Source organism: Pelodiscus sinensis, chromosome 10 (assembly GCF_052426305.1).
Source record: "Pelodiscus sinensis isolate ZL-2025 chromosome 10, ASM5242630v1, whole genome shotgun sequence".
Classification (NCBI taxonomy): Eukaryota; Metazoa; Chordata; order Testudines; family Trionychidae; genus Pelodiscus; species Pelodiscus sinensis.
Window position 1 is genome coordinate 51,498,715 of NC_143061.1, and position 15,358 is coordinate 51,514,072.

The 15,358-nt window shown below is 46.5% G+C and overlaps 1 protein-coding gene across 5 annotated transcripts in view; it reads left to right on the top strand.

Moving 5' to 3' along the window:
• Window positions 1–15,358, top strand: part of NGEF (neuronal guanine nucleotide exchange factor) — a 96,736-nt gene that overhangs the window by 2,400 nt on the left and 78,978 nt on the right. For 2 of the 5 annotated variants that reach the window (XM_075937389.2, XM_075937388.2), the window contains exon 2: window positions 14,586–14,940. The exons of 2 other annotated variants lie outside the window; for them this stretch is intronic. In XM_075937389.2, the coding sequence (XP_075793504.2) occupies window positions 14,664–14,940 (277 nt within the window). In that variant the 5' untranslated portion in view covers window positions 14,586–14,663. Of the gene's footprint in view, window positions 1–5,583; window positions 5,692–14,585; window positions 14,941–15,358 lie in introns of those variants that run through there. One more of the 5 variants, XM_089780888.1, reaches the window with a different exon arrangement.

The window sequence follows — 15,358 nt, forward strand, 5'->3', positions numbered from 1 at the left end:
ACTGCCTTCCTCATCATCCTCACTCACTTTTATCAGGCTGGGGACAGAGGGCTAGGGTCTGGGGGAGGGGGATGCGGACTCTGATCTTGGGCTAAAGGATCTAGAGCGTGGGAGAGGTTCTGAGCTGAGGTAGTTGAGCAGCTGTGGGGGTCAGGGTGCAGGCTCTAGAAGGGAGTTTGGGTACAGGAGGACTCAGGGCTAGGGCAGCAGTTTGGGGTGCAGGATCCAGCTGGGCACCGTTTACCACAAATGGATTCTGGGTAATGGTGCAGGGGACTAAGGCAGGCTCACCCCTATCCCCAAAAGCAGTCAGAAAACTCTCTCCATTGCTGCCCCCTCCCCCGCTCTGTGGAGATGGGGTTAGAGGGTGAGGGGAAGGGCACCCTGACATCAGCACACCCTGCTCTTCTTCCTGTGCCCTGCATAGCAAGCAAGAGGCTCCTGGGGTTGGGGGGCAGTTCCAAGACAGAGGAGAAGTGCCGGCACTGCTGAGAGGGGCAGATGAAGTGCCAGCACTTGACAGCCTCCTGGTTAAACCTGTCAGAATCCCTTGTCAGAGGCTCCAAGATCTACCGGTAGATTCCGATCTACTGGTTGGTGACCAATGCTCTACAAGAAGCAGCCGTTACTGCCACTGTATTAGGCTGGAAGAATGAAACAAAATTAAGTGGAAGGGAGAGAGCTGTACAGTCAGTTTCATGTCATGTTGCTGTCAGCGGGAAAGGTTTGAACCTAAGACACGTCAGCCAGCTATTCACAGCACAGTCTGTCAAAGTGATGCCTGGCTCCCACTCCGTTTCAACCCTGCCAGCACTGTCAGTGCGAGCGAGCTGAGTCCCCCCGCTCTCCTCAATACGCGATGGAGCAGGGCTCGAGATGGCGAACCTTCACTCTGCGAGGCACTTGGAAGGACAATGGAAGACAGGCTGGCGAAGGAGGATTCGACTCTGCTGTCTTTTCCTCAGGCTAATACAGAGAGGTGTTGTGCTCGGAGCCAAGAATAGAAGTAGCCTTCTGATAAGGTGCAGGGCAAACAGTGAAGTCAAACCTACTTTAAACTATTGCGTTTGGAAGAGGACAATTCTCCTGCCTGTAACTATACTGCTCTGGTTTGTCTGGGAGTGAGGGGCAGGGCGTGTGCACAGGTACCCGGTGATCATGGGGGAGCATCCAATCTTAAAGTGAGCTAACAGTGCACTTTCTGAGGTAGATTCTGAGACTGACCCCCCAGCCCTCTTTCGGGGGCAGTGCTGTGGTTGCATCTCAGGTTGACATGAACAGGGGGCTGACAGACTTGTCAGGCCCCTGGGAAAAGAAGGAGGGTTCCACACACCCAGAAGGGGCAGGGTTGGGGTTGCCAGCCCTCAGTCGCCCCGAGTGCACCACACCACACCCCCTCCCGTTCCCTGCCAGCCCTCAGAGCCAGCCAGCACTCAGCAGCGATTTAAAGAGCCTGGGGTTCTGGCCACTGCTGCTGCCACTGTGGCAATGGCCAGGAGCCCCGGGACCTTTTGAACTGGTGGACTCTGGGGTAGCTGCCCCTGTTGCCTCCTGTAGGTGCACACACCAGCCCAGCCAGAAAGATAGCACAAGATAGATCTTCAGGCCACTCTCCACAAGCTTGCACTTGACCCTGCTTCCTCATTCCCTTCTCCCTAATGGAGCAAGGGCTAATCATAATCCAGCCCTTCATGTGAGTAGTGGAGGAAGCATGAAGGAGATGGCCCGAGAAGAGCTTGGCTCTCACAGCAGTTCTTTGACTTGGAGAAAACACACGCTGCAGTGACAAGCAAGGAGAGATTTTGAGAACACCCTTAGGGAGTTAGCAATATGGCCAAGCCCGGTAGTGGGACTGGGATCCCGTGACTACCTCAGGACCCTCTGCCATTATAGTGGGAGCAGGTAAAATGGACCTTGTTGCGGGCTGGATTGGATGGGCAATAAAAACCTGGAGTAAAATCTGTCATGAGTGTGTCATGAATAGAATTTCAGTGATGTAAAGCAAGTTGTTTTTCAATAAAGGGTGTAATACTAAAATGTAAGGAGTAGAAAGAGATTTGATGTCTATTATAACAGGAGTTAAAGTATTTTGACATAGTTTAAGCAAGATTTGTGTTATTCTTTTAGTGATCAAAATTGTGTCTGATTTCTATTGTTTTTGTTTGTTTTTAGCAGTGTGGGGGAATCTCTCTTCTGCAGAATTTGTGGGATGGGAGGGTTTTGCGGGTGGGAACAGAAAAAAAATGCAAGAAACAATGCAGGAGTAGATGGGAGTGGGAATTGCAGGGAGAGACAAGAATGGGATTTTAAAAAAATAGTCCGGTGCAGGACTCTACAGTACAAGTTGCTTTTCATACCCTCCCATGTAGTTTATTGCCAGAAACAAGCCTGCTATTCAGACACAGCTTAGACTTTGCCCATGAACATTTCAGCCTTCAGGAATCAAAGGTGACTGAGTTAGAAAGACGTGACAGTTCTGGCCCATGATGACATGACCTGGGTTTTGTTCAGGAATGTGGCCATGAGGAGCGAGTTAAAGGCAGACTCGTCAGGATTCATGCAAACATGGCAGTAGATGGTGTGTCTGGTTTGGAGGTTTTTGACCAGGCTGCATAGTAGGTAGTCAGGCCTAGTGCCTTTGGGACAGACAACACTTGCCTTACCTAGGAAGAAAACTAGAGCTGTGCCCATTTCTATTTCTAGATTTGCCCTGGTTACTTGGGAGACGCTCATTATGGAAAAATCAAGCACTGAAGGTTATCTCAGCTGCAGAGGAAAAAGAGCTCACTGGAAACTACACAGAAAGAGCAGTCAGAGAGGATAAGTAACTGAGGCCATGTTTACGCTATGGAGACTACAGTAGTAAAGCCACAGCCTAATCCTGTAGCATAGATGTAGACTGCAGTGACAGGACAGGGGTTCCTCTATGCCTGTGGGAACACTGCCACAGGCAACAATAGGGCAGTGGAAGCATTCTTCCACTGATCTGGCTGCACTGATGGAGGCAAAGCTATGGTGCATGGATTTTTCACAGCCCTGAGCACTGTAGCTATGTCACCCTTAGGTTGAAGGTGTAGACAAAGCTGGAGAACTCAGTGGTCCCTGAGTGGAGTATGCAGGAAAGAGGAGACTAAGAATCCCAGTGGGTGGGTTGCTACTTAGACTGGGTTTTGAACAGCAAGGAGATCGGGACTGCAACTGTTGTTGTGAGGGGGGCTAATCTTGTAAAAACATTGGGCTATGTTCATTCCTAGTATAAACTGATGTGATTCTGTTGCTGGCCTGTTTTGTTTGTGTGTCTAGTGCTCATGAATGGTCCAGACTGACACTTCTGGACAATGCAATCCTGCGTGGATGCACATAGAAAGTAAGGCACAGACAACACCCATGCAAGCATCCCTGTCACTTTACCACCACCCACACCCGAATGAGTCACCCTGTGCAGGGCTGAGAGGGTGTGTACTTGCATACGGCATGTTGTGTGCAGAAGCCTGACGCAATTGCTTTGGAATGCACAACGCAGATTTGCCGTTTCCGCTGTCTGGGCCAGGGGGACCATTGTGGGGAGAACCTGACAAGAGGGGAGGTTTTGGGTGTTGTTCTGCCCAGAAGCAGTGAAGCACCATCTCCCCTTTTTGTACATTACCAGCATGTGCCACTGGTTGCTACTGCTTCCTGTGTTACCAAAGCATTCACACTGCAGGGCCTGGCCCACTCAGATCTCACTGAGCAGCTAGAGCACTCCACCCTATTTACTGTAGTGTTATAAAACTGCATTCATTACAAACATCAATTTAAGCCAATCGCCAACCAACTTCTCGTGGAGACACTAACACCATCATCCCTCTGCCCACAGAAGAGCCAGGGGCCTGGCATCCTGCTTTCTCTAGTGACTTCGAAGTGGAGGTGGGTAGTGCCAGAGGCAAAACTAGAAAGAGAAGGGGGGACTGAGAGGCAGAAAGTGGCAAAGAAGTTGGCAATAGTCACAGGCCAGGAGGGAGCAGGACTGGGTTTGCAAAGGGATTCACAGAAACACCCAGCCCAGCAATGTACTCTTTGCTATGGCATGTGCAGTAATTTAAGGAGACAAAATAAATTCAAGCTTTTGTTTAATTATTTTTAAACTCCTATAATGAAAACCAGAAAGGCCTGTAGATTTCCACTTATGCTTCCCAGTATACTTTTAGAATTAGGTTGACTCCCCCTACCAGTCGCATTGTGTATAGCCCCACAGGGGGAATGCTTTCATGTCTAAGAGATAGCTCTCAGCTACTTCCACTCAATGACACCCCTGGGAGGAAGCATAGTTTTCTGCTGGACAGGATTGGAGACCTGGGAGGATAACAAATGTGGCTTTGAGGCATCGACTGCAATTATAAGCTGTAGTATGAGCTAGGTACGTGATTTTACTCTTTGTTTTTGTCATATAAAAAAGTATAAACAAAAATAAAAGATAAGTCATTCGGCTGGCAAGCGATAATTATTTAATGTTATTCATACACATATTAATCAGCCTAAATATAGGAGTTCCTACAACCACCGTGATAATTATCTATGGAACCCCCCCTTGCGAGGGTACTGATGGGTGGAGAGTCAACTCTGACCCATCCTGCTTTAGGGCCAAAGGCACCTGAGTTCCCTAGGGCGTACAAAAGACTAACCACCCTTTGGCCCCCAGGATATTGCATCACTGAAGCAAAGGCCACCTAATAAGGACAGTTTATTCCCTGGTCAGGAGAGGGGTAAATTAAGCAGAACAGGTAAAGCTCTCAGAGATGAGCATTCAACGAGGCCCCCATCTCATAACAATGCCTGATGGCCCACAACTAAATCAGTGGCATAAGCAAACCTGCATGCTGCTTCAGAGCCCCCCACAGGCTTACCCAGCCAGTGGGACAAGCACTCAGGATCTAGGGCTGGTATCCTTCCTTTGCATCGCTAATTCTCTCCTTCTGGATGGATGGTGCCAACCCTGGCTGGCCCCTGGCTCCAAGTATGAGTGGGGACGACAAGGGCACTCAGCCCCCCATGTGCCTCAGCTTCTTGGGCATGATTCTCTGTTGTGCAATGATGCAGGGGGCTCCAGGCCATCAGACTGGGAGAGTTGGAAAGGCTGCTCTTCCAGATGCTGTGAGGAGCAACCACCAGCCTCTTTCCCGTCTAGCTCTTGCCCTAGTCTCACTGTCGCTCTCTCTTGACTCTGCTCATGGGGGTCAGGCAGCTTCAGGGGCCACATTTGGTCAACCCAGCAAGCCGGCCACGATCCTGGCCTCGCACCACCAGGCGGGGGAGGGGGAGAGAGTGTCTCCCACCATCACCACCCAGGCAGGCAGCTGCCTCTGTGCTGCCCACTGTGCCATGAAGCCCCCATGCTGCATCTATAAAGTTATAGAGACACAGGTGGCGGGGGGTGTTGTGTGCGCACCTCTAGCCCTGAAAGCTCCTGAGAGATCAGGCTTTAAAAATAGGACATGTTTATATCTTAGAAAATCTGTCTTAGGTCATTTTTTGAAGGGCTTTCAACAATTGAGTTTTACTTTCTCTCCCCCTCCCCCCCCCCCCTTGCCCCTGCCCGGAACAGTGGATCTCATGGTGACTAAAGAATGTGGCTTTACAGAATGCACAGTCCATTTCTAAATCGCTTCAGAAAGAGGCTCTCTGTTCCCTGTGTGGCACACACAGACAAGTGGGGTAAGAGAAAAGGCTTTCTTAGCACGAGTTGCCAATGAGCTGTACAAATCATTAAGGCCTTTGCCTTTTGTAAATGATACGTGGCCCCAAAGATCACTCCAACAAAACACAAATGGCTTTTGGTAAAACCCCACACAGGTCCCTTCTGCAGCAACGATCTAGCAAATCTTGAGCTGCTTTTTTACATAGCTTCTTGCACCTGTGTGGAGCTTCAATAAGGGCTCACCTGCACCTGAAACTCTTTAAAAGGATGGGGGGCATCTGAAGGAGCTGCAGCTGACTGAGCGAGAGCTGCAGCAGGATTGTGACCCATATTCGCAGAGCAGTCTTAGCCTCCTGAGGGTGGAGATGAATTAGACAGTTTACAGAATAAGGGTATTAGCTTCAGTTTTACGTGAAACATGAGGGAAGAAATCGATGGTGACTAAATGAAGGCTGTAAAGAAGGGGGGAAGATTCATTTTAAGATGGAATTACCAGAGTTACAAAATAATTAAAACTATTTAGAAAAGCCTGAGAGGGGCCAGCAAAGATGCATTTGTTTGTACATTCAGATCACATTTAAAAAACAAAACAAAACAAAAAAAAACCCTTGCAGTCTGAAAGGCTATTAGGTCAAAATATTGTCCTAAAAATGGCATCATCTGGTTTATTTTGTTTATTCTTAGAATGACAGAAATGCACAAGGCCTGGGTTTTATGTTTGTGTTTTACATTTTCCGAGGGACGATGAGAACTCGTCATAGTTTTTGGACCAGTAGAACCTTCCGGATGGGGCCGCTGCTAAGGGGCTAACACATTTAAAAAGCAAATTAATCAATTGTTAATGCCAGATGTGATCATAATGATCATCTAGTCTGACCCATGGCATAACAGGGCCACAGAACCTCACCTAGTAGTTTGTGCATTAAGCCCATAACTTTTAATTGAGCTACACCATTTTTTTTTTTTTTAGAAAGATGTTCGGTGTTGATTTAAAGACTTCAGATGACAGAATTCACTATGTCTCTATGTAACTTATTCTATGGGCTAAGTAACTTCACAGTTAAAAATGTGCACCTTATATCTGATCTGGATTTGTCTAGCTTCACCTTCCAACCACTGGATCTCACCATGCCTTTTTTTGTTACCTAAAGAACTATCTACTATTAGAAACCTTACTCAGGCGGATACTTGTAGACCATGATCAAGTCACCTCTTAACCTTCTCTTGGATAAACAAAATAGTTTCAGTTAAAGTCTCTGGCTACAAGGTAAACCTCAGATCATTCTTGTATCTCTGCCAACAGCCTGTTAGCTGCATCTGTAATGCACTTACCTCCTGGATGTGGTGGCTGTCCCATCTAGTGGCACCGAGATCACTTAGAGAGAGATTGATGAGTCTGCTCTACAGCCTTAGCTGAGCACCAGCTTGTGAGGTTAAAGCACAGCAGCTGCTGCTTTAAGGCAGCAGTGTGGGCACAGCAGTAGCGCTGGGAGAAAGCGCTTAAGTGAACCATCTCCATGAAGGGAGTAGCTAACAGAGCTGAGAGCCTGTTTACACTGGCACTTTACAGAGCTGTAACTTGCTGTGCTTAGGAGAGGGGGTGTTTTTTGCACCCTTGAATGAGAAAGTTATAGTGCGTAAAGTGACAGTGTAGCTAAGCCCTAACACTTGCAGGCAATGCCACCTTTATCTATAAATGCAACCTTTGCTTGTGCATTAAAATGCATGTTGTTCAAATGAGTCCACTTTACAAAATGATCCCCTCTGGCCTCTCCCCATCATTATTTACCATTTCCCCCAATTTTCCTGTCAACTGAAATTACCACAAGCAATCATTTTACATTTTCTTCCAGGTCATTGGTCAAGACATTGAATAGCACCATGCCAGATTCCTTATGGGACTTCCACTACAAACATCCCTGTCATGTGATTTCCCCATTTACAATTACAGTGAAACCTTTGTTATCCGGCACTCTGTTAACTAGAAAACTTTGTTAACCGGCATTACCCCACCCACAATGCTGTCCCATCTTCAGGCACACAGGCCTGGCTTGGTTTACCATGATTGGCTTAACAATTTTTTAAATAAGAAGTACTAATCATCTTTAACTCATAATAGAAATGTGAGACCAACTGCCTCACACTACAAAACTACCAATATTAAAAACTTGAGTTTTACTATTATTGTCCATTGGTTTTTCCTAGGTTGATGGGACCCTCAGATAACCAGAATTTTTAGATGACTGAAATGCCTTAATCCCCGAGCTTGCCGGATAACATAGGTTTTACTGTATTTTTTAGGAGCCATCAGTTAACTAATATTTAGTCAATTTGATACTGATTTCATATATTGCTTTTTTAAAAAAAAATCAGGATGCCATATAGGACTAAGTCAAATACTTTACAATTATATTATGTCAACAGTCACCTTTATCAACCAAATTTGTCACAATCTCTTAAATTATATCAAGTTTATTTGACAATACCAATTTTCAAAACAAAAAGAAACAAAAGAGCACATGTTGATTTGCATTATACTACCACACTTCGATTTTTAACTGATTATGCCCCCTATCAGCTTTTCCATAATTTCATCTGTGATTGATGTCAGACTAACCAGCTTAAAGTTACCTGGATCATTCCATTTACTCTTTTAAAACATGGGCACAACATTAACTTTTTTCCCAGGCCTCTGGAGTGTCCCTAGAGTCCAAGGTTTATAAAAAAAACACCATCGGTGCTTTGGATACTTGTCCTTTTAAAGCAGATTTTCAATCTGCATTTTCTTGAGCAGAGGCTGGACTAAATAGCTTAGCGTATCTTGCCATTCTGATGCCTATGGAGTCCTTACTCTAACAAGACTGAGTTTGGATGACAGAATTTAGTCCTTAGGCTCTGTGGGGGGGTGACTCAATTTCTCCCTAAGATATACTGATTGCCTCAGTTTCCCTCTTGTAGGCAGGGTAGTTTGGCTCCTCAGCCCATCTTACATCCAAATACCCAAGCATGTGAACATAAACATTCTGTAGCGAACGCTGACTTCACAGCAGCGTATGCTAGCACAGCAGGGGAATTTCCCTGTAGGACAGCAGTGTCCACATAGCCAGTTAGGCCGTGTCCAGACTCAGGGGTTCTTTCGAAAAAAGTAGCCTTTTTTCGAAAGAACTTCCCCTGCGTCCAGACTCAAGCCGCGTTCTTTCGAAATTATTTCGAAAAAACGCGGCTTTTCTTTCGATGGCGGTAAACCTCAATTTACGAGGAAGAACACCTTCTTTCGAAAGTTCCTCTTTCGAAAGAAGGCATTCTTCAATGTAAAGAGGCCGTCTTCGAAAGAGAGCATCCAGACTCGCTGGGTGCTCTCTTTCGAAAAAGCCGATTTCTCTTTCGAAAGATCCCTCTGCAGTCTAGACGCGATCTTTCGAAAGAGGCTCTTTCGAAAGATGCTTTCGAAAGAGCCTCTTTCGAAAGAAGCCTGCAGTCTAGACATAGCCTTAGTGAGTGGCTTGCTAGAGTGCTGCAGATTCACTCACTAGCTTGCCATGCACTTAATTGCTATGTAAACGTGCCCTAATTACATCAAAATTCAGGTACTTTACATTGGTTGCTTAAAAATATTACTGACAAAATTACCACTGCACGTGCTCTTGACAAAGGTGTTGCTCAAGAGTTTTCTGCCTGCCGTAAGTGACCGGTCTCTCAATTCCTCCAATAGCACTTTCCCAAGTGCACAGTTAGGAGATCTGAGATTTTTGAGACAGTCCCAAAAGCTGAGTCTCGGGCCAAAAGCTGAGACTGTGGGGTACTTAAAGGCTTGATTAGTGTATTCTTGCCTGTACCTGGTAGGGTGTGCATCAGACAATGTCACAAGGGGTCTTGATCTTCTGTGAGAGTGTTCCCCCAGACAACAAGTTGACAGTATCAGACTACAACAACACCTGTTATTGCATATATCAGGGAATCTCTCTTTACAGCCAGCCTGTTTCTATGCAGTGAACTAGAGTCAGTCAGCATGGCCCTTCCAACCTCGGCAGCAACCACTGTCTAATGTTGATGAACCAAGGACTTTTTACCAAAAAAAAAGGTGTAAATATATAACTGACCTTTTCAGTACTGTGCAAAAAATATTTATGAAGCAATAAATCCTTCAGCAACCAGACACCTCCCACCTGACTCCATCCCCCATGCTGCAAGGAAGATGAGGCTGGTAGGCAGCAAAAGTCTGCCTCTTACTTCCTTTCCCAGACTCTACCAGGTTATGGCAACTGGCCTCCTGTGCAGGGATTGAGCAAAGGGCATAACGTAGCCCGGGACTATGATCTTGTGAGCTCTCCAAAGTTAAACAAGGCTGGCAACAGGCAGTGCTTGAAACCAGGGAATTCCAACAGACGAGAGTTTCTGCAGGAAGTGATGTCGGTGGTCACTGGGGAGGGAAGCTGAGGCTCACCTCCAAGTGTCGGTACTGAACTAACGGTTCAGTATGGTGGTAAGGAGACCAGAGTCTTGGCGGTGACCTCTTTTGGGTGAGAGGCAGAGCCCAGGCCCTCACCACCTGCAGACACTGAAACATGCTGTGTGACTTGCAAGCATGTTAAAGAGAGGAGGGAGTTAGACTTTCCCCAGGAGACTGACTAACTGGTGAATTCATTCACAACAGATCTACACACAATCTGTAGCAATGAAAAGGATGGCAACTACAGCACTCGGTTTACACTCGCTCTCCCACCGGCTCCTCACCATTGTCATCACCAGTGGTAGGCCCAGCAACAGGAGCTGGGGAGGGGGAAACTGCCCCAGGGCCCAGTGATACACAAGGGCCCACGGCTCTGGCTGCCACTGTCATGCTTTGGACAGCACTGACTGAGAACTGGCTGCCCTTGGCCCCACCCCTTCCACCCTCAGCCCCACCCCTTCCCGGAACACGAACACCTTGCCCAGGGGCCTGCGGAGGCTGTCAGTTCCACTGGGTAGACTATAAAAGTAAAATGTCTTTATAACCCAGAATGTCTGATCTTTCATGGGAAAACACAAACACCTGAGTGAACAGGGTGAAGTGATCAGCCATCGCCAACACTCCTACCACCTCGGGTTTGAGGGTCACAAAGTCCACACAGACTATTTCCATGGATAATATACACATATACTGGTCAGGCCAGCTGCCTGTTCACGTTTCATGCACCAATGCTGGTAATACACCGATTTCTTGTATTTAGCTTTGACATCTTTAGTGTGATGTAGCAGATAAAAAAGTACGATGCTTGGGACAAATACAATTCCTGCCACTAGTCATCACGCAGCCCCACAGTCTGCTCCGATTGTGCGTTAGGTCTGGCCGATAATTGCATTCGCCATCACCGTTGAGTCCACAGAGGAGCTTGGCATTCAAATGTGACCAGTTCTGTCCCTCAGAAGCAACTGCAGCCTCCTTCTTCCCACAATACATCCATAGGACTAACTTTTCTTCCAGGAATCCTATCAATGTTTAAGGTTGCAATCAGTTTCTGGAGCTCTATGTAACAAGCCAAGTTCAGCCAACTCTTATACAAGAGCATCTGCACCCAGAGCAAAGCTTCTGTCCAAACAGATTCTTCACACTCCAAATTCTCTCAAGTCACAAGGCACATGGAGTACAGCTTTACTTGCAGCATTCGGCATCATCATCGCCATCTTTATTTGTGCTGCTTTTTTTATAGCCTTGTGTTCTCCCAAAGCTTGTCCTTTGGGCCTGTAAATCAGCACATCTGCCTGTAAGATAAACTCAGGTATTTCCACGACAATACACCTAGCTGCATTTGTAGGGGCACCTAATTGCAGTGTGGTCTGTGAGTGCGTGGTTAGTGGGCTGTATGTACAGACCCTCAATATATTGCTTTCAGGGATGAATCCCCAGAGTCTAGGAGAAATTCTTGAACTTGCTGAAGACTCTGACTTTGCCTGGGTTCACAGCACTAGTTCAACCCTCTCATTCACAGATACACTAGCACTAAGGCTGTTGGATGGCAATATTATTTGAGCTATTCCTCTTTATCAAGTGAGGAAAATATTGTTGCAGATTGAGTACACACTGTCTATTGGTCAGCAACTAATGTCTGTAAATGCTCATTGAGTTAGAATATCTACACGAGAACCAAGTATTATCTTCGTAGTTAACTGCCCTTCTTGACCTCAACACAGGAGACTGACTATTACAAAACTCTACTAGAATTTTTGAGGGTACCAGCAAAAATGTGAACAAGGGTGATCCAGGGGGCATAATGTACTTGGACTTTCAAAAAGCCTTTGATAAAGTCCCTCACCAAAGGCTCTTAAGCAAAGTAGGCACTCATGAGTAGGCCCTACCAAATTCATGGTCCAGTATGGTCAATTTCATGGCCACAGGATTTGAACATTGGTAAATTTCACACTTTCAGAGTCTAAATCTGAAATTTCATGCTGTTGTAACCATGGGGTCCTGATTCTAAAGGAGATGGGGGGTTGTAAATCTGTTGTAGGGGAGTTATGGGATTGCCACCCTCACTTCTGTATAACCGTCACAGCTGAGAGAGCATTCTGCAGCCGGGAGAGGCTTCCAAAGGAGAGTCTGGTCTAGTGACACCCTTCACTCTCCAGCATGTGGGGAAGAACAAGTCCTGTCCCCCTCCTTGCCCAGTCGGAGCAAGGAGCCTCCTTTTCTGGGGCACTTCTAGGACCAAGGAGACATTGGATTTCATGGGAAAGGACTTATTTTGGGGTTTTTTCACAGCCGGGCTATTGGGAGGGCCTACTCATGACCATGAGCAGCAGATTCAGCAGAAATGTTTGTGGTGCCCAGAATGACCAGAGACCACACCTCTCCCCCACTCAAACTCCTTCCCCTCCACCAGCCTAAGGCTCCGGGATGGAGTCTGAGTGCTGGGGGCAGGCTCTGATCTGAGGCAGGGGGTAGGAATGCAGGAGGAGATGAGAGGTACAGGCTCTAGGAGGGAGTTTGAGGGCTGGAGGGAGAATGGGAGTTTGGGGGCAGGGGCGGGGAACACTGAACAGAAATATCCTGACCCTCAGGCCTGCAGTGTGGGCAGCCATGTGGAGCGAGCAGCAGGAAGCTGCTCTAGCCCTGCTACTGGTGGTAACAGCGGAGGGGGGGGAACCATTTTAAATTGTCCAGGGGCAGCAGACAGGTTGGGGGATGCAAGAGGAGGGTAGTGCACAGGCTGGTAGACAAAGCTGGGAGAGAGGCCCAGACCCAAACTTTGGTGTTGCTGGGCCCCCGGCCAGCAATATTCCTGGTGTCCGGGAACCATGAGCCCATAAAACTCACCGCCTGTGCTGGTGAGATAAGAGGGAAGGTCTTCTCATGGACCAGTAACTAGTTAAAAGAGAGGAAACAAAGAGTAGGATTAAATGACCCATTCTCACAGTGCAGGGAGGTAAATAATAGTATCCCCCATGAACTATACTGTGACCAGTGCTGTTCAGCATATGCATAAACAATCTGGAAAAGAGGCCACAAAGTCTGCAAATGATACAAATTTACTCAAGATATTTAACCGTGAAGAGTTAAAAAGGGATCTCACGAAACTGGGTTACTGAGCAACAAAATAGCAGATGAAATTGAATGTGGATACATGCAAATTAATGCACATTGGAAAACATAATCCCAGCTACACATACGAAATGATGGGATCTAAATTAGCTGTTACCACTCAAGTTACTGCAGATAGTTCTCCAAAAATATCTGCTCTGTGTGCCGCAGCAATCCGTCAAAAAAAGTGAATACAATGTTAGGAGCTATTAAGAAAAGGACAAATAAGACAGAAAACTTAACACAACTATATCAGCCCCTTCTCTATCAGCTTCATGTAACATGAACACTCTAATTCACTATTTTCCCCCTTACTTGTCCCCTCTCCCCCCAACACCTATTTATTTTGGAATTGTACTTTTAATAACTCCATTCATCTGAAGAAGTGGGTTGTACCCACGAAAGCTCATGATACCATCTACATGTTTTGTTAGTCTTCAAAAAGTGCTGCTAGACTATTTGTTGTTTTTTAAGTTTTTCCTGTTACAGGCTAACTCGGCTACTCCTCTTAAGCTTTACAACCGTATCAATTCATGATACACAAACACATCAGCCATTGCATTGCATACAATCCTGTCATCCCAGCTCAAAAAAGGTATACTGAATTGGAAAAGATACAGAGAAGGACAACAACAAAAATTATGGGTGTGGAACATCATCAATATGAAGAGAGATTAAAAAGACCGGGACTGTTTAGTTTATAACAGAGACCGCTAAGGAGGGATATGATAGAGGTTTATAAAACCATGAATGGTGCGGAGGAAAAGAAAAAGGAACTGTGATTTACCCTCACACATAAGCACAAGAACCAGGAATCACCCAATAGAAATAATAGGCAGCCTATTTAAAATATACATACGGAAAGGCTTCTCCCTATAACGCACAGTCAATCGCTGGACTAGTTGCCAGGGAATGTTATGAAGGCTGAAAGTATAAATGGGTTGAAAATCATTTTAAAAATTAATGGGGGACAGATTCATCAGTAACAGTTAGGCAAGACAGTGACACGATCCCATGATTTGGGGGAGCCTAAACTTGTGTCTACAGGAAGCTGAAAATGGAGGATAGTGGATGGATCACTTGAATCACAAGGTAGCAGCTACTGTCAGAAGACAGGATACTGCGCTAGATGGACCTGGTACTTATGTTCTAATGGCTGCTGGGGTGGTGATGTACTAGTCCAAATTAAAGACACTTCAGTAAGGCTTGCAAGATGTGAGATGGCTTCCTTAATCATAATGGGACACATGTCACAGCAGGTAGCAAATTCTGTATCATAAAAAGTGCACTCTGGGTTTTCTGAATTAAGTGGAACTTTCTGGGGGTTTTTCTTTTGTTTTGTTTCCGATTCAGAAGCAGAGCAATCTGATGGAGTTTACCGAGGTGACAGGTCTTCTGCCGTTCTGGTCCTAAATAAGCGTATCTGTTGTCATGGAGACAGAAGAACTGGAAGAGGTAGAAAGGCATTGCAGGAAAGCAACTAATGGTGTCAGAAAGGGCAGCTCTCGGCAGACGGCTTTACAGGCAGCTGTGATTTTTGAGGATGAGGAGAAGTCAGAAGGTGCTGACCACGTGACCCAGGATGGTGCATCACAGACTCACTACATTGCCATTCAAAGGAATTCCAAGTATTATCGGTCCATGAGGCAACGGGGCAGACAGAAAGGGTGGAGTAGCAGAGAGGAGATGAGCACTAGGCATGCTGTAGGTGAGTCCCAGACCCAGAAGTCACTCTCCTTCCTTTTTCCAATGCAACTGAGGATGATGGGAAAACAGGAAGCAGGCCAGTGGGGCGGGAGCTCCTAGGAAATCAACACTAGAGCAAGAGGGGGATTTTAGCATTCTTGTTTGAGCACCAGTCCTTGCCAGTCTTCCACAACTGGAACTATCACGGGTCAAGTCTGCACTGGGGATGTAATAGTCTAATCCAGTGGTTCTCAACCGTGGGCCATGTGGCTCCCATGGGGCCACGCCCTCCCTCTAGGGGGCCACATGGGAAAAACAGGACATTAGGTAAATTATGTACCTTTTTTTCCAACTAACAACGGCTATGAGGGGGGCCACAGAGGTAAACGTGGCTCAGAAGGGGGCCATGAGGAAAAAAGGTTGAGAAACACTGGCTAGTC